The sequence below is a fragment of the Heteronotia binoei genome, chromosome 3 (assembly GCF_032191835.1).
Source record: "Heteronotia binoei isolate CCM8104 ecotype False Entrance Well chromosome 3, APGP_CSIRO_Hbin_v1, whole genome shotgun sequence".
Taxonomy (NCBI): domain Eukaryota; kingdom Metazoa; phylum Chordata; class Lepidosauria; order Squamata; family Gekkonidae; genus Heteronotia; species Heteronotia binoei.
Genome location: NC_083225.1, coordinates 58144373 through 58163854, shown reverse-complemented (window position 1 = coordinate 58163854; position 19482 = coordinate 58144373). Strand labels below are relative to the sequence as shown.

Sequence of the window (19482 nt, the reverse complement as noted above, 5' to 3'; positions counted from 1 at the left end):
CCTGATAACCATCAATGATATGCTTGCAAGGTTAAAGTGCCTTCATATTAAAGAGAGAGCTTAGAGTGACCATCTGCCTCTCAATTTAAGTTGGGATGTAGGGGCAGTCCCCCTGCATAATGCCCACGGTACCTTTCTAGAAACAGAAAATATACCAGGTAGGCGGAAAATCAACTGGTGTTCCAAGCTGAATGATAAATTTCTATTATGGACAAAGTCTGATATAGGGAGAGTTATTCATAGAAATTTATCTTCACTGATGGTGGAGGAGGGCTCTAACCATGAGGACTCTATTCTTGATAACTATGCTCAACTAACGGCCCATTTATCCTCATTCCTGTCACAGGAGATTAGTAACTCCCAGTCTGTGCGCTCCCATAATAAAAGCTGGTTTGACAAGGAGTGCATGCAAGCAAAACAGAGACTTATTAGGAGCCTTAAAGAATTTCATAGAGCACCCGTGATTGGAAATAAGTTAAAAGTACAAGCTAATAAAAGGGCCTATAAAAATCTTTTGAGAAGTAAGAAGAACACTGCCACACAGCTTAAGTGGAAGATATTAATAGAGGCAGCTAAGAACAAGGATCATAGGCAATTCTGGAAAATAGTTGCAGGTGCTGAGAAAGTAGTATATAATCCCCGCAAGAATATGGGAAAATCATTTTGAAGAACTATCTATATAAAGGAGATAACTTGGAACCTTTCCCATTGTGGGATCTGAATACTACTACAACTTGGGATCCAGTTTCATCCGAGGAGGTGGAATTTTATATTAAAAATCTTAAAAGCGGAAAAGCCCCAGGTAGTGATTATATTACAGCAGAGCTTCTAAAAGCTAATTTAGACTGGTGGACCCCAATTTTGGCTAACCTCTTTACATATATTGATCAAACAGGACAAATTCCAGAGGGATGGGGGCTGGCCATAATAATTCCGATATTTAAGAAAAATAACAGATCCGATCCCAGTAATTATAGACCTATTAGTTTGATAAATATCATATGTAAACTGTACACCAAACATTTATGTATGAAATTATGTAGATGGCTAAAGCAGGAAAAGATCCTTAAACCTGAACAGGGGTTTTTTATAAAAGGCCGTTCCACGCTAGATCATTGTCTTGTTCTAGATTATTTAGTTCAAAAATACACGCATAACCATAAGGGAGTTTTATATGCTGCATTTATGGATCTGAAAGCAGCCTTTGATTTGGTTGTGAGGGAAAGATTATGGGCTAAATTAAATCAGACTACCCGTTTTGATCCGCTCCCATCAGCAGTCCTTTTTTGGTAGATATACCTGGACTCCCATGCATCAGAGGATTTGTTTTTGTGCGTTGAATCAGGTGGAGTTAGCTGCCCATATATTTCCTCATTGTCCTATGTATGATGAAGAGAGACAGCAGCTGCTGATACCGCTTCTCTCACATTTTAAACCATTGGCAAATTATTGTAAATATGCTGAGGAACAAGTGATGAAGTTTTTATTGGCTGCAAATTATGAATCCGTCTCACGCAAGGTTGCTAGGTATTGTTATCTGGTAATTAAAAAGTGTAGATTGTACTGTAAGTTGAGTTATTAGTGAAGGATTAGTTTGGTCTGGAATTTTAGGAATTATGGCTGTAACTGTCTATTGCCATGTTCTTATACTGTATTATCTTATATTATTTTGTATGCTGATCTTTTGACTGTTTTAAATAAACTTTGCTTTTTGCTTTGCTATATTTTCTCCCTGCCCTTTTTAAATAAAAAGCCTTTCATTAAAATCTGAGGGTTCTTCTGAGTTTGCACAATCATTTACCCTAGCTCGCAGAAGTCTCCTATTATAGATATTTTAATTGAGGATATGTGTGTGTTAAACATGGCTAGTAAATATGCAGTGTGAATTACACTCCATGCTTTTTCCCCCTGAAGCATGAATTTCTTTACTTTTTTAAACAGAGAAATGCAATTGAAAGATTCTGTGGTGAAGTGAAGCGATTGTGCCATGCAGAGAGGAGGAAGGATTTTGTATCTGAGGCCTATCTCATCACTCTTGGAAAATTTATCAACATGTTTGCTGTTTTAGATGAGCTGAAAAACATGAAGTGCAGTGTGAAGAATGACCACTCAGCCTATAAACGGTGAGGGGAAAGAGTTATATATTGAAACATCATGTGGTCTCATAACTGATTTTATGGTGGTGTATTGGTAAGGAACCAAAAAGGAGGTACCAAAAGAAAAGCATACAAATTAATGCAGGGTTTTTTGTCATATTCATATTTGGGATTTTTGATACTTTCATCAACCCTATTAATTCCTAACTAGTTCATAACAGGTTGGGTTCAGTGGATTGGTGTAATCACCTGCAGTTTAGGAGTGTCATATGTACTGAATTGGTATTTCAAACTTCATGTGAAGACAAACATCTCTCAGCCTTATGGTAGGTAAATGATCACATTCCAGCTCCCTGGCACATACCTCTATGATGTGGGTGTCCTGAATCACGCAATTGCTGTTTGAACTCATTAGCACTTACATGTATCCATAAAACTGTTTTGCACATAGGCTTAATGTTGGAAAGCAGAGCTTTTTTGGTAGAAAAAGCCCAGCAGGAACTCATTTGCATATTATGCCACACCCCTGATATCACCATTGTTTCAGGCAGGACTTTTTGCAGGAAAAAATCCCAGCAGGAACTCATTTGCATATTAGGCCACACGCCCTTGACACCACTCCAGCCGGAACTGCATTCCTGTGCGTTCCTGCTAAAAAAAAAAAAAAAGCCCTGTTGGAAAGTATAAAGTTAATGCATGGGGCTCTATACTGAGTCACATCATAGGTTTGTAAAGATAAGATTTGTTTGCTCTGACTGGTTTCAGCTCTCTCTAGGGTCTTTGGTAGAGGACTTTCACATCAGCTACTGCCTGGTTTTTTTTTTTCCATTGGATTGAACTTGAGACCATGTACATTCTTCCACTGAGCCGTGGCCCTTCTCCAAACTGGCTTTTAGTGTATTTATGTATTTAAAAGCATTAAAAAGTTGTTTGTTTTCCACACCCTCTACAGAGAGTTCCACATTAACAGTACTAAGAAACACTTTCCTGGGAGTAAGCCTCTTTGAGTGGACTTGGGTATGATTCTTGAGCAGCCCTACTTATTATTGCTTTGTAACAGCCCAATCCAGACATACGTGGCAGCCGGCCGCTCGGGTGTGGGTGGATCTATGGCGCCGCTCGTTGGCTTCCAGTGGGGAGACGTTACGCCACGCTTGGATAGGAAATAGTAGCCAGATGAACGAGAGAGAACCCGTCGCCATGGTGATTCTGCCCAGGCGCACGCCATTGGCCCGCTGCTGAGGCGGGCATGGGGGAGGCGCAGGCTCGTGCGGGACCATGGGATTGGCCAGCCCGTTGCACGTGACTGGGCAAGGGGGCGGAAAGCCCGCGCCTGAGAGGCCGTCAATCCCCCCACTCCCTCCCATTGTCAGAGACTGCCAATGGCAGGCAGGCGGGCAGAGGCATGCGCGGACAAGCAGGAAGTGCCAAGTGCAGAAGTTCACTGTCCTAGACAGCAGCTGGAATGTGTGTCTGGGAGCAGCCAGACCAAGTCCGAAAGACACCCCTTGCAGCCCCCCCCCCCCCGTGTTGCCCTGCTGTTGCCTCCTGCTATGTGCAAGGAACACCTCTCCTGGGGGCTGCAGAACTCAGAGTGCGAGCTGCTGGGCATGCATTCACTTCAGCGCCCCCCCCCCAGTGCACAATAGCCCTGTGTGGTCAGGTAGGCCGTCAGCTTGGGCAGGCTGAGGGGCAGCAGCCCCCTCCCCTGTCCAGTCAAGTGAGGGGCAGCGTGGCAGCTCATAGCTCATTCTCCCTCCCCAAAAACCAAGTTTGCCCACCTTCCCAGGCATTCCCTCGGAGAGGCCACTGAGAGAGGCGGGGGAGGGGTTGCCCCAGGAATGTGCAGCAGTTGCCAAGCAGGAGAGACAACAGAGGGCACCGCTCAGACTTTATTTTTCGGAACAGAGTGCAACAGTCTCACCGTGGGTGGGGCTCCATTCCAAGTGGCAGGCAGAAGCAGCTGAGGTGGGGGGGGGCAGTGGAGCAACACATGCAGATGCCTCTGTTTTGGAGTCCCACCTGCAAAATGGGACAGAGATCAAGAGCACCTGCAGGGGCGGCAGCTGGAAGAGCAGACTGTATTTCAGTCGGGCGCTCTCTTAAAGGAACAGTTTCTGATCCACCTCCCCACATCAGGGCAGCTGCCATACCCCCCCCCCATACCCTTCCAGGGGTTGGGAATGCGGCAGAGGATGGACCAAGGGAAGGGAGCAGGCAGCAGCACAGGGGAGTGGGCTCAGTAAATGCCCCCTGCTGGAGCCCACTGCCGGGTTCAAGTGCCGGAGATGCTTGCACACCGAGTGGTAGAGAGCGAGGGGAGAAGGAGGACGGGTGTGGCGGGACAATGGAACTTACCCAGCCATGGGCGACAGTCCTCGCATGCAGAGCCTCTGGGAGCCCAGAACCTGTAAAGACCTGGAAAGAGCAGATAGCCCCAGGGAAGAGATCTCTCTCTCCTGCTTGGAAGTCAAAGATACTGTCAAAGCAACCGTGCAGTGCAAAACCTGTCACCAACGTTCCTTCCTGTCCCTCACTCTAAGTCTGTATGGCCAGGAGCTCACTGGCACAGCTTTCAACCACGTGAACCTGTCCCTAACAACTGAGTTGTGAGAGGCAGACCGGAAGTGTTCTGGGGGGGGCAATTGGGCACCGGGGAGGGGGCTCGCCAGACCGAGGCGTGAGGGGATTGGTGAGGCAATCACACCGCTCCCTAAGGGATTTGCGAGCTTCCACAGTGCCAGAGGCGACCTTTGGTTTTGGTTTCAACGGGTGCCTATGGGACACGTAGCTATTTTTGCCAGCATAACGTTGCGTCTCTTGGGGGGGGGCGTGTCATGGGCCAAACTATTCAGGAAGCCACCTAAGCCTGGTTATGCCCCCAACTCCACCCCTTCCTCTGCCTGAACGCCACGGTCCGCCTCACTTCCACCCACGTTCGGGCGCAGCCCTCGGGCGGAGCGGTGCTTGGGTGGCCCCCTGCCCACATAACTCCTCTCCACTGTGGCGGCGCCAGGCGTACATTGGTGCAAACCCTTCGTGAGCCCACGTAGCGGCTCGTCTGCTCCCAAAAGACTTTCCGCCCCCCCCCTCTGAATTGTGCTGCTAGTCTTCCTGTGTAACCCTTATGAAACAAGGTATGTTTTCTTAATGTATGAAACAGCTGCATTACAGGACATTATGGCCACAAGATGGTGCTAGTTGTTTCCATATTTCCATAGGATCTCTGTTAGTAATCACTAATCTAACCAAACCAAGACTATATTCAGCATAACACTGATACTCATCTGAGTTGCTTTTGCAAAGCTGCTTCAGAAGAAAGAGCTGCTTTGAAGAAAATGCTACATCACAATTAGTCAAACATAAGGATTTTTTTTTGCATCTGGGCCCATCAGGGGTGCCACAAGGTCTGGGAGGCTTCTCTGCACTCGTTTGCAAGGTTTGACTTCATAGTTCACTGAGTCCATATTGTTTATATCTCTTTTTCCTGTGTGACTTCACTGTAATAACAGAATGGAAGAAAGAGATAAGGGGTCCCTGCTGTTTTAAGCCTGTGGGCACCTTTGGAATTTTGATATAAGGCAGTGGGCACAACTACAAAATGGCTGCTGCAGGAAGTGTAACCAACCGCAGAAATTAGGTTATGCATAACTCTGATAGTAACGCTTCATCATTTCATGTAGAAGCTCTGATTAACAGGATGCCTTTTTAAATGAACATACGATATAAAAGTACTTCCTTGCTTATGCACAGCAGCCCTTCAGTCATGCAGCAAAGATTATTTTCCTGTAGTGGCAGCTACTATTTTAAAAATCTGCCCTGCCAATCACATTTCCAGTGACCAGTCAGAAAAATTGCTGGGCAAAAGACCCACCTGGCCTTGCCCAATTTTGAAAAACTCTTGACAGAAGCCAGAAAAAGTAGCAGGATGCATCTCATTGAGGGCCCTGAGATAGATCCTTGCCTACAGTGCAGTGTAGTCTTTTGTTAAATGTTTTAAAAACTTCAGTGTGGATATATAAAATAAACAGGACAGGTATTGCCCCACAAATAATAAAGAGGAAGAGGCAACAAGGGTAGGTATCGAGGAGAGAATGTTTATGGATCTGTACAATTAGTAATGTGTTTTGAAGAGGAGAGGTGGTTGTTCTGAGAAAAATAGTCAAGGAATTACTTTATATTTGTCTTGGGTGCAGGAAAAGTAGTTCATTGATGCCCACCCATCCTGCCTGTAGTTGCATTTTGTGTGATTTCTAAACATTTACTTTATATGGTAGGAATTTGCTACTGGAAACTTCTTCCCATCTTGTTGCCATAACACAATGGTAGCCAAACTTGCTTAACATAAGAGCCACATAGAATAAACGTCAGATATTTGAGAGCCGCAAGACATGAACATCAGATGTTTGAGAACTGGAAGGAAGGAAAGCAGGCAGGCAGACAAATAGATGGGGGAGGGAGAGGTGGAGAGAAAGCAACTTTAACTTTAAATACATTCTCCAAGCCAGCCAACAGGCCAGTGGGGACTTTAAAAGCCACACAGTTTATGTGAAAGAACCACATGTGGCTATCCCTGCCATAACATTTGTTAGGGCCAGTCTTGGAAGTGAGACTTAATGGAGCTGAATGAGCTTTTCCTATAGTAATGATGATAATTCCTAAACTACATAAATTATCCTTAATTTATAGAGCTGACTTAGAAATGATATTGCAGTATGAAGACCTTCTTGAAAGATTCATCGTAACAGTGATGTAGGAAATACTGATGATTGTTCTCACAGAACTTAATTTCACTCTTTTCTTTAAAGAGCTGCCCAGTTTTTGCGAAAAATGGCCGATCCTCAGTCTATCCAAGAATCTCAAAACCTCTCCATGTTCCTTGCTAATCACAACAAGATCACGCAAGTATGTTCTTATGTATTAAATGACTATTTACATCTTGTACTTTTTATGAATTGAGACATTATCTGTTTTGATCAGTGCCTAGCATTTTATGTGCAATAGAATAATAAAGACACAAAGATTTCTTTGTGTATGCTAAGAATCATCTCAGTGCAATGTCTTAACAACCAGGGACCTGTGAGACCTTGTGGAAAGAGTCCCATCCCCCCCTTTGTTCACTTGGCCATCTGCCAGCCTGCAGTGTCACCACTTCCACTGGCCTGGCTCAAGTAGAGGTTCCTGCTCTTCCTTCCTGGCAATGGTAGGGGGAGCGAGGAACCTGAGATTCACACTGCCCACTCTTGTCCACACTCTGTCTGCCTCTGTATCCACTCACTCTGACTCTCTGCCTGTCTCACTCCCTGCAGGGAGTGGTTGAGTATGGCTCTCATCCTATTTTTTGCCTGCAGTGTCACTGCTGCCCCTGGTTATCTTGCTCAGGCGGATTCAACTCCATTTCTATCTCCCAAATGCACTATTCTCTGCTGTGTGGGGTGGGGTTAAACCCTTCCTCCATTTTTTAAAAAAAACTGTTCATATTTTAGTGCAATCTTAGGGGTGTCCCCCAACTTTGTATGAAAATGTCACTTGCCTCTCCATGGCGCAGATTTGTGGATTTAAGTATCTGCAGATGGGGCTATGTTGAGAATTAAATACATTAATATTTCTGGAAACGTTATATAATGTTTAACTGATTTTTGTTTCAGTCTTTACAGCAACAACTTGAGGTGATTCCTGGATATGAAGAATTGCTTGCAGACATTGTGAATTTATGCATTGATTATTATGAAAACAAAATGTATCTAACACCTAGTGAGAAGCACATGCTCTTGAAAGTAAGATTTGTTCCTTGCAAACACTCCCACATTATGAAGGGGGAAAAACCCTGCTGGCAAACATTGCATATTTTTCTGAAATGCTAACCTTTCTTTGCCAAACATCTCAGACAATTTAGAATGCTTCTAGAAGGATTTACAGCCTACCTTTTGTTGGTGGATGGGGTTAGCTTCTTATGTATGAAAATCATTTTTATCAAGGGAAGAAAGGCCACAATGTAATTAGAGCAATTTTGTGTCTCTTTGTCATAGTCGGTAAAAGGTAGAATGCTTTGTGGCACCAAATTGCTCAGAACCCATTAATTACTTTGACTGTTAGATAAATGAATATAGTAATTTGAAAACTTTATTTTTAAAAAAAAAGGTTAGAAGAGTCATGTATTTATGCAAAGACAATTTTTATCTTTAAATCTACCTCAAAATCAAAATTATAGGCTGTAAAAGGAAGCAAATTCAACAGCTATCAAATCACAGCTCATTACTTTTAAGAGTGTTGGGCATTTATCCCCTAAATACCAACATCTCTGTATTTTAGAGATGAAAAGACAATCTTTGAACATACTGGGTTAGATCTTTGGCACAAGTGCAGAGTTCTTGTGGAGATGGATCTTTGCTGCTTCCACCTTTCCCCAGCACCTTCCCAGAAGCTCCAAAAAGCTGATGCTGGAGGTTGCAGGTTCAGCATGGACAAAAAAACTGTATGGATCACAGAGCTGCAGTGAGGAGGGGGACCTGTGAAATCACCCCCACATTCTTCAGGCAACAGTTTCTTTTGTCATCAGAAACAACTGGTGGAAGAGGAGGATTTCACTGGCTCACTTTTACTAAAGTGACCCTCATCCCAGACTGTGTGGCTTTTTGTGCAAATGGGTCCCAGAAGCTCCTCTGTCAGGATTTTTGTGATCTCAGGGTTGCTGGGGAAATAGAAAGGGTGGGAAAGCTATCTTGTACCGAATCAGACCACTTCTCCATGAAGCTCAGTATCCTCTACTCAGACTAGCAGAGGTCCTTTACGGTCTCAGGTGAAGGTCTTTCACATCATCTGCAAACTAATTGAACTTGGGCCCTTCTGCATGAAGAGTGGATGCTCTCTTATCAAGTCATGGTTCCTCCATCCAATTTATAAAATCCTGATTGTCACTTTTGTAATCCTAGGCATGATGTCAGTTATTGGGAATATAAAAAGTGGATTAATATTTTAAAAGTAATTTTGTAATTTACCTATTTCTGAACTTCCAAGTATGATACATTAACTATTTTAAGTTGAAAAAATGAATTTTAAAGGCCATGCCCTCACTGTTGATTGTGTGTGTTTAAAACATAGTAATATCAGGGAGGTTATGATTTTCTGTTCTGGTTCTTCAGTTTTGCTTATTGGGGCAGGGAGTTCACCCTTCCGTTAGCCCTGGAAGGCTGTTGAGCATATACATGTACTTTTCAAAGTGTTTCAGAAGATCCTTATGAAGCAATCCATACTCATTTTCAAATCCCCTACCATGAGTTGGAAACACCTGTTTAAGACCTTTTGGCAATATTTGTATGCTGTTTTTTCCTTCCTTGAAAACTGGCAATGCCCTCCAGGATTTTGTGAGTTTAAAGAGTGCTTTGGGAATTCTGTATAAGCTTCAGAAAGGATCACTTTGAGGAAATTGTAGATGGTTGTATCTACAGACCATTCTAAAATTTCTCTTGGAAATCTGGTGTCCTCTGGGATTTTGGTCAGGGTCTGAACCGTTGCTACATAATGGATCAGTAAGAAATATTCTCCTGTTCTGGTTGGAACCATTAATATATTTTTGAACTGTTCTGCTCCATGTGGGCTGGGCTCTTCTGGCACCTTTGTTTGATGATGCACAGTGGAATGATTTTATGTGAATTGCTTTGAAACTTGGAGTGGGAAGAAGTGGTAGGCACTAGTTGGGCCTACCTGGAAGCTTTGGGATTGTGGGGCGAGAGAGTAGTCTCAATTTATAATTGGTCTAGACTTTCTTGGGACTTATGGGTAGACTTATGTGCATCAATTCCTGACAACATAGACTTAATACAATGAAGGTACAGTGTATATAATCAGATTGAATGCAGTACAATGAAGCAATTATGAATATAAATCCTATTTATGAAGCTTATATCTTCTGTTTTGAAAACCTTATGGATTTGAGCCATTTACAGGAGTTTGTCTTGTCTGCAAACTAAACACTTTTTATGCTTATCACTTAACCCTTAGATTGACTCACAATTTGTGGTTTTTTTCATTTTTCAGGTAATGGGCTTCGGTTTATACCTAATGGATGGCAGTGTCAGTAACATCTATAAGCTGGATGCCAAGAAAAGGATAAATCTGACCAAGATAGACAAATTTTTTAAGGTTGGTTTAGAATGAGAGGTTATATGTGTTGAGTACCTCACAGGCTGTAATTAACCTTTAGAGACAGATTATTGAATTTTTAACTGTAGTGTTTGTGCAGTGGGGGAGGGGATCAGAATGTGTGGGTACTAAGATACTGATACATTTGCTTAATGTTGTTTTCTTTCTTGAGTATAGCAGCTGCAGGTAGTTCCCCTGTTTGGTGACATGCAGATTGAACTGGCAAGATACATCAAGACTAGTGCCCACTATGAAGAGAACAAATCCCGGTAAGATTGACAAGCAAAAGTTTGCTTTGGCAAGGGCAAGGGAATAATTTTTCATCCTTTCTGTAGATTGTTTAAAGAAAGAAAATTAAGGTGGGCATGGGTGTATGGAGGTGCGTGAATGCTTTGTAACCCTTTTACCATGCATCTCATCTTGGCAGCTGGTCATGTGTTGCACTGACTAAACAAGACCTAAGTGTAGAAATATGCATATATTGGGGCCAGTAACTCCATCTAGAAAAGCTGCCTTCTGGTCTGACTTTTTGCAGTCCTAGTCTATACATTTACCCTAGAGTTAAATACCACTGACCTTCATGGGAAGTGCTTTCTACTAAATGTGCTTAGGAGGATTGCAGGTTTTAATGCTTCCCCTCCACTCTGAAACATGTAAGGTTTTGGGGATTTTGTTCAAGATGGGAAGTCCTGATGTCTGCAGTGAAGGTTTTCATGTACTGCATTAGAGGCAAATAAATGATCTTATTTCTTTTTTGTTTGTAAAACTGTGACAGAGCACATGGTCTGAGAAACGCTGCACATTGTACAACAGGCAGGAACAGAATTTTTCATTCCTGGTTTGATGTTTTGTTTGTTTGTTTATTTCTGCTAGTTTAAATTTCGCCCTCCCCACAAGTGGTCTCAGGGCAGATTACAACATATAAGGACTGGGTTTTTTTCAAACCTTCATAAATTCATGGGTTTTTTGGTGCAGTCTTAGATGTTTTTGTACCTTCTGAAAGGCTACAAGTCATGCCTAGCAATAAGGATTGAAAATTATGAAATTTAAGCTGAAACGAGGCCTAAATAAGGTTTCATTCAGCTTCTCCTGAAAGTATCACCCTCATATCCCTTCCTCTTCTCTGCCCTGGTGAAATTCAGACATGGGCATCACATCACCATGTTGCTGACTGCCACTTTACTTCATTGGTTTCTCTTTGTGAGGACAGGAAAGTTGCAATATTATGTCTCATCTTCCTTCACTACTTCAGCCTCAAGTATACTGATTATATTTATGCCCTGCAGTTACATGGGTCATCTTGTTACCTGTTCAGTTCCACACCTCCTTAGCTTTCATATACTTGAAGCAAGATACCTGCAGACCACCTGTTGGGCTATCACCACATAGTTGAGAAAACGTTACAGGAGAAAGAAGAGAGGGACTGTGGCAGCTATGCAGTCTCATTTGCTGTCTTATAGAAATCTGGGGGTTTAATGGGTGTCTGGGAGAAAGTAGTTTGTTGTGAGTGCTGTGTACCTGCTCTCCAGTCAGAAAGTGCGGAGATTTGAGGAGGTAGGAGAGAGCTTAGTGCCACAAACGGTAGTTTTTGCATAAAGAAAGATGTCACATCTTTTTTCTACCCTCTCTTTTTGTTGTAGATGGACATGCACATCTTCCAGCAGTAGTCCTCAGTACAACATCTGTGAACAGATGATCCAGATCAGAGAAGATCACATGCGCTTTATTTCAGAACTGGCCCGTTACAGCAATAGTGAGGTGTGTGAGCTGAAGCAGTGTGCTTCCTCTTTGGGTGTTGGCAGGCTTTATATGCAGGCAAACTCTTACACTGGAAAGAGGAACTGGAAATGTTCTTGGGCTTCTTGGTTCAAGAAACTGTTACATTGGTGTGGTATCAGCAGAATGTTCAATGAAGTGCTTCTTACTCAGTTTTTTTAATAAATCCTGCTTTTTAAATAGGATGTTTTTTTAAAAATCACAGGCTGATTCTTTTTTTTATCTAGGTTGAAGTCTGTTTATTTGTCTTAATAATTAGTCTAGAAAAGCAAATTTAATTTTATCACACACACCCAGCTCTCTGAATGTATTTTCCATGGTAAGCCTGAGCTCTGGAATGTGTGAAGTAAGAATACTTCTGTACATCTACTGAATGTATTTCTCTTATCTCTAAATAAACATCAGCCCTTTCTTTTCCTCCCTACCCCAGAAAGGGGTAGGACTTCAGTGAATAACTAGCTTAACAACCAGTATTGCTTGGGGAAAAAAGAAGACACCAAACATATTTAGATGCTTATTCATCATAAATTAAAATTCACTCAGTATATAACCATAGCAGTATTCCTCCACTTCTGAGGGAACCTTGTAGGCAGGGCAACATTTCCCATGCAAAGGAGGTATAGGGTAAAATTATATAATATCTGGCTAGGACTACACTTGCTGAAGTAGCCAGAAACTGCTTTATAGGAAACCAGCATTCACCTTGACTGTGGTAGTGTGAAAATTTGGCCTCCTCACGCTTTGGCATTCTTATTGAAGCTGAAAAAGCTAGCTGCTTACACTGTGGAACAAATACTTAAGGTGTTTTTTGTTTTTTTTTAAATGTATTAACAGCCATGTTTTCATTCCAGGTGGTGACTGGATCAGGTCGCCAGGAAGCTCAAAAAACAGATGCAGAATATCGAAAACTCTTTGATCTTTCTCTCCAAGGCCTACAACTTTTGTCTCAGTGGAGCGCTCATGTTATGGAAGTGGTACGTGGGAGGACAGATGAGAGGCTGGAGATAAATGTTTTGTGATCTATTCATTTATTATGTTTTAAAATATTTATATCCTGCCTGTCCCCTGTGTGGCCCAAAAGAGCTTGTAAAAGATGTTCCAGCAGACATTAATAACAGTGGTTTAAATAGTCAGCATTATTGCTATAAACAATCAACAATAAAAATTCTGGCTAACCAGGTCAAATGCAACTGAATAATAGTCTTTTCCATTCATTCATTTATTCATTTATTTAAATTTTTCTTACCCTTTTCATAAACAGGGCCATAGGTAACAGCCCCACTTCATAGATATTCAGTCTGAAACAAAACAGCTTTTCCCTCTTTTTAAAAAAAATAATCAAAAATGGTGCCCTTCTGATCTCCTCAGGCAGACCATTCTGCAAAATTGGGGGCACAAAAAAGGGCTCTTGGCTGGATTGAGGAGGAGATGAAACAGCAAGGAGCTGTTTATTACCAGTAGTACTTAGATTTTATATTCTTGTTTTCTATCTCATGCCTTATTTCTAGTCTCATTTGGATGAGTGAAGGATAAGATCTGATTTATTTTTAATAGGCTTGGTAGTTCTTTCATGTAGGGCATCTGACTAATAGTCATATATGAAGATGGTGAAGAAATTTTTTTTATCAATCAAAGTGACAGTCAGCCTTGACTATACTAACTTCTTTGTTGCCGACCTTCCTCTTTAAAATGAATAATACAAAATGCAAGGCCCAGGATAGATTCTTATGTCCTAATGGTGCCTGTGTGAAGGTCATTGGGAATTAGTCTGTGCGGCAGAGGTTCCATCCCCTGGGCATCATGTGCAACAGCCTTTAATAGAGGAATCATGTGAGAGGGTTCCTTTCAGCACCACGGGTTCCCTGTGATAGTGCAGTGTGCATAGTGAATGAACCTTGAACAGTAAAACTGCCATATGGAAACATTTCTGGATACTTCCATGAGGTAGCTGTATAGTAGAACCAGCCCTAAGGGACACATTCTCAAATCACCTTTCTTGTGATAATTTTGACAAATTCATCTCATTTGCTGTTATGAGAGGACTATGGACTAATCATAATAATAGTTAACACACATTTTCTTAAGTGCATTTTTGTTAGTTTTGAGCATTTGCATTAAGCAGTGCATAAATTAAATTAAATCAATCTAGCAAGTAATTGAACAAACATACTTACATTTACATTTTTAGGTTTGTAGCCCTTTGAATGCTATGTCACTACGCTGTATATTTGTCTTGGTTCTATTAAATTTTGTATTCTTAGACAGAGGTCCCAGTTTAGCTATAGTCAGTCATGTGCAGCAGTGTTCAGTCCTTTCCATGGGACCCAGATTCAGATTACCATTGTGATACAAATTATCATCCGTCTTGACTGTACCTGCAGCAGTCTGCTTGTATGGGTAGGATATGCACTTCTGGACTGGAGAATATAGTTTGTTTTGGGGATTCTAGTAAATTATATAGTACCCACAGTTGTCATTCCAGAGACACAAGAGAGTAGAAACAGTCATTCAAACTTTTATAAAAAATGGGAAGTCTTGCTAATTTTTTTCCACAGCATGATTCTGTTAGTCCAATGCTACCATTGTATTGTGTCTGTCATTTGCAGTATTCATGGAAACTAGTACATCCAACTGACAAATACTCTAACAAAGATTGTCCAGACAATGCAGAAGAGTATGAAAGAGCAACAAGATACAATTATACCAGTGAAGAAAAGTTTGCTCTTGTTGAGGTAAAACCAAAAATAAATCTTCTGTAGAAGCTGAGGTTCTCTTACTTTCCTCTTGCTCCCGCCCCCCCCCCCCGATTTCTGTTAGTTTTATTATACAGAATAATTCCATTTATCCACACAGGTTATTGCAATGATCAAAGGTCTCCAGGTGTTGATGGGCAGGATGGAAAGTGTCTTCAATCATGCTATTCGTCATACTATCTATGCTGCTCTCCAGGACTTTGCTCAAATTACACTTAGAGAACCATTGAGACAAGCTATCAAAAAGAAGAAGAATGTTATTCAAAGGTGGTGGCTGCCATTTTCTCATGCTATTCAGTGTTTTTGTTTTTCTCTTTCAGACTTAGAGTAAATGGTTAGAGAGGCCACAAGGTTATAATGATGGTTATAATCCAATATAACCATCATGGCTTCTCCAAAACAAACCCTGGGAATAATGTTTGCATGGAATTCAGCAGTCCTCCTGCACAGATGCAACAACATTCTCCACAGCCAGTGCAGGGCAAATCTGAGATATATATGGATTCACAATATGGCCCAGTCTGGGCAAATCTGAGATATATATGGAGTCACAATATGGCCCACCAGTGGTGCAAGGCTGTCAGAGACAACTAGTTAAAGCTGATGTTTCCTTCTAGATTCAGAGTTATGTGCATTATTCTTCATAAAGACCTATTGCAATTGCTTGGGCTGCAAACTGGAATTAGATGGGTACTGGGCCATGCAGTATACTGGATTCAAGCTGTTCTTAAAATTTTCTAGGACTCTACAGAGACAGTGAGAGAAAGGAGATGATGCTTTGCATTAACTCACCAGAGGGTTTTGGTGTTTTGTTTTGTGGCTTGCATGCTTAGCAATGATATTGGAAATTCATCTCACAGAAATGAAATTTTCTGGATTTCTTAAAAGAAAACTAATGAGTTTATCTTGTAGAGGGTCTTATTTTGTTGCATTGCAGTATATACCCATACAGGCTTGTATTTTCAAAGCTAGCATCAATATTCATAGAGTTGTTGTTAGCATAAACTGCTGTTTCTAATGAAATAAAATTAGAAGCTCCCAGGCTTAGAAGCTTTGGATGTCTGAACTCTTTGGATTACCTAATACATTGATTGAAAACTAAGTGCATTCCCAGTGTGATTTCTTTAAGCTTTGTTGGAATGCATTTGGAAAGCTGTGTTCAACCATGAAGGAAGAGTGACTCTGAAGGAAGAGTTCAGAAACTAACTCACACATTTTGGATCATGGCTAGTGTTCTCCAGGCTATCAGAAAGACAGTTTGTGACTGGGAAGGTGGGCATGAACCATTTAATGATCCAGCATTGAGGGGAGAGAAAGATCCAAAAAGTGGCTTTGATGTCAAAGTCCCAAGGCGAGCAGTGGGGCCCTCCAGTACTCAGGTAATTCTTTATATCCTTATTCTGATATGTATGTCACTGACTGACACAGGAATTATTGCAGAATGAACCCATTTAAAAAGATTAGTGTTACAAATCCTGTGTAAATCTGGATTAGTCAAAAATCTTGTAGGGGGTGCCGTCACTTTAATTTTCAGCACTGATTACTCTTTCACATGTGTTTCTGTCCCCTGGAATGCCTCTGTTCCAGCAGTCTCTTAGTGATTTGGTTATCTGTATTTCTGATTCATTTGTGTCCCTTGTTGTGATAGGCTTTTCTGTTATATCCTTTCTTTGCTGTTTACTTGTGAAGCTCTTTTACAGGAACCTTAATCCTGTATACAGTAAATGCTTTGTTATGTGGCACTTGATAATCCTTAATGCTCAGTTAACTGGCATTGTCCTGAGGGAAGCATCTCCCTCAGACCTGATATGCTTGTGTCTTTGGGCATGTGTGTGCCCTGCTCCTGTCTCACCAACCAGCCATCGATGTCTCTGGCCATTACTGAGCTTCTGTATTGCTGTTCCTCCTGATAGCATCCAAGAGTGTCTCCTTTTCCCGCATCCTGCCTTGAGTGGTGGACAGCTAGCCCTGCTGAAGGGCTGTCAGGCAGCTTTCCCTCTTGTCTACCTGCTGTGTAAGATGGCCCTGTGTTTTAGAGGGAGGGTCCTCGCAGGCATGGCAACTGTTGCTATGGCATTCCCACTGGGGTGGGAGTTAGAAATCATGGAGTCATCTGGGAAGGAGAAAGGTCACAGCATCTGGCCCATTTGCTTAACTAGCAACTCCTCTTCCCCCCCCCCCCCCCGAATGCCCAGTGACAAAGTTCTCACTGTAATAAGATGTCATATCTACCTCTTTAACTCTGCATTTACCATTTTAAGGGATAAAGTTGGACAGCTGCTCTTGTTCAGCTGTATATAAATGAAACAGAATTATGCCTAATTTTGTAGAAAAGGGATGTGAAGCTGTATAGTTAGGGGCTTTGATTCCACCAAAGATGGACACTATTTTTGTCAGTTCTCCCTTCGAGCAGAAAAGCTCTGATTTCCCCCAGATTGTTCCTGGGGGTTTCTCATTCTTCAACTGCAGCATTGGGGGCGGGGGGGGAAAAGGTTTTTTAGGCTGCTTTTGAAGGGGAAAATTTGTGGAAAAAATCACCTTTCCAGTGCCCATGGAAATTCTAGGCAAGGTCCAAGCTAAAGGCTTAATTTGTCAATTAACATATTTTCTCCTAATTTTTTAAAACACTTTTCCAGCGAGCACCTCCTAGTAGTTCCTGGCTTGAGGGACGTTCACGTAGCCTCAACCAAGGCAAGGGGTTTTTTTGGCTCTTGCCTCAGCCTGGTGGAACATGCTTCCACTTGAAATCAGGGCCCTGTGGGACTTGCTTCAATTCTGCAAGGCTTCTAAAATGGAGTTATTCCACCAGGCTTTTGTCTGAGGCAATGGAAAATCAGCTATTCTGGCCTCCTCTGCTCATGGCCCTAGGTATTAATTGGGCACAGGAGTTTTCTGGTGCACCTATTTTTTTGCCTGCCGTGATGCATGGATTCTTGTTACTATCTGTTGTGTCATCTATTGTTTTTATTGTTGATGGGTTTTTATAGTGTAAGCTGCCCTGAGCCCACTTGTGGGAAAGGGCAGGGTATAAATTAAATAAAATAAATTTTATTTTTTCTGAAATAATTCCAGGATTAGGATAACTCTATCATAATTGTAATGTCTGTTAAAGAAATTTGTTAGATATTAACCTCCCCACAAACAGAGAAAACCTTTTATATGCTAAATGGAAATATTGTAATGAGTTTGAAATCCATAGTCTAAACCACCACCACCCCTCCCCAAAAAAACCCATATGTGATTAGGACCATAAACTTACTACATCTTTGCATTTGTTCTTGAGCTTTAGCCTCCCATGGCCCACAACAGCATTTTCCCTTTTGAAATACAGTTTCCAAAGCTGTTCATAATTTTTGACAGAGGAGGTGGGCTGCTGTTTGAAAGACGTGTAATCCTGTTGAGTGCATTTAAATCCCTGAGAGCACCTAACCTAACTCTCTGGGCTCTCGGGCTTTATTCCACTTTTCATGGCAAGTAGTTTGTTTGCTTTTTTTGTTTCTTTAGTTCTTCCTTTATTCTGAGTCATATAACCTATTCATTTTGAGAGATGGCCTTTCAAACCGCACTTTTGGAATACTTCTACTGTGAGCCAGAGGTTCATACAGTTATATTTTCTGTGTTAAAATTGTAGCACCTCTGCTGTGGTAGTTCCTCAGAAATGTATTGTTGTTTTGAAACTATAAACCTTTGTGAAATGTTTGAAGGCCATTAAAAAAAAATCAGTACAAACTCCTGTGGAATTTTGGTGAGAGTTTTAGTGGTAGCTTCAGGTGGGTTTTACCTGTGATCTGAGGTAATACAGAGAACAAATGAAATTGGCTGCATTCAGATGTCACAGCAAGCAACAGTTGAACTCCGGCCTTGCACAAACACAGCTGATTGGTGTTCTTACGTGCATCACTTACTCCTTCCTTGTGTGAGGAGATTTATGCCAAACCTGGTTTGTTCAAACTTCAGTTCACCATGATGTCCATATGCAGGCACCTCAGTAAACTGAGGTTTTGCTGCAATCAGCCTGTACTGCTAAATCTTGATTGAGTTCCAGTTTAGAATCCTGGCTTGAGTACAGTAAACAAAATTAAATTCACTGAAATGCCTGCTTTTGGATGCTACAGTGAATTGGAGCGTGATCAGATTGAGAAGCTTTGTATCAAGCTCTGTGCCTAAAGGGACGTAGGAGGAGCAAGTGGTGCGGACACAGCAACAAGCTGTGTTCATGTGCAGTCAGAGTTTAATTGCAGTTTGTCGTGATGTCTGAATGCTGCTGTTCTCTTAAAGGCAGCATTCTGAGCCTTAACAAAATGAATAGACACAATAAAAGAACCTGTGTTTGTTATATGTTAATTAGATTTCTTCAGTCTTCATTGTCTTGCTTCTTCTGTCTTAACATACTAATAGATATTTTCCCTGGTTTTGTGTTCGTCTCCTTTTCTTATTTACCCTTGTGTTTTTTTATTAACAGATTCTCTCCCCCTTGCCTCTTCCTTCTCTGTTGGTTTTAGCTCTTCATGGTTCGGTCTATGACAGAGTCCTTAAACTCTGCTGAGCTGTTGAAGCAGCTCAGATCTCTGGGAATGGAAAAGTTATTGCATGTGATAAACAAGTTTCTGAGGCAGTCCTACATCTATCCCCCTCTTTTAAATTTTGGTGGTAAGGCATTACTTCTTATTTTTAAGTAAAGTGGTTGACATGAACTGTTCTCCTTCAAACAGTGG

The 19482-nt window shown here is 41.6% G+C and overlaps 1 protein-coding gene across 2 annotated transcripts in view; it reads left to right on the top strand.

Annotated features, from left to right (window-relative positions):
* Window positions 1–19482, top strand: part of LOC132568255 (cytoplasmic FMR1-interacting protein 1) — a 67332-nt gene that overhangs the window by 13236 nt on the left and 34614 nt on the right. Inside the window, exons 6-16 of one of the 2 annotated variants that reach the window (XM_060233882.1) lie at window positions 1942–2123; window positions 6905–7001; window positions 7745–7873; window positions 10134–10238; window positions 10416–10507; window positions 11879–11996; window positions 12866–12988; window positions 14621–14746; window positions 14868–15034; window positions 15999–16146; window positions 19270–19417. In XM_060233882.1, the coding sequence (XP_060089865.1) occupies window positions 1942–2123; window positions 6905–7001; window positions 7745–7873; window positions 10134–10238; window positions 10416–10507; window positions 11879–11996; window positions 12866–12988; window positions 14621–14746; window positions 14868–15034; window positions 15999–16146; window positions 19270–19417 (1435 nt within the window). The remainder of the gene's footprint in view (window positions 1–1941; window positions 2124–6904; window positions 7002–7744; window positions 7874–10133; window positions 10239–10415; window positions 10508–11878; window positions 11997–12865; window positions 12989–14620; window positions 14747–14867; window positions 15035–15998; window positions 16147–19269; window positions 19418–19482) is intronic. The other variant, XM_060233881.1, reaches the window with a different exon arrangement.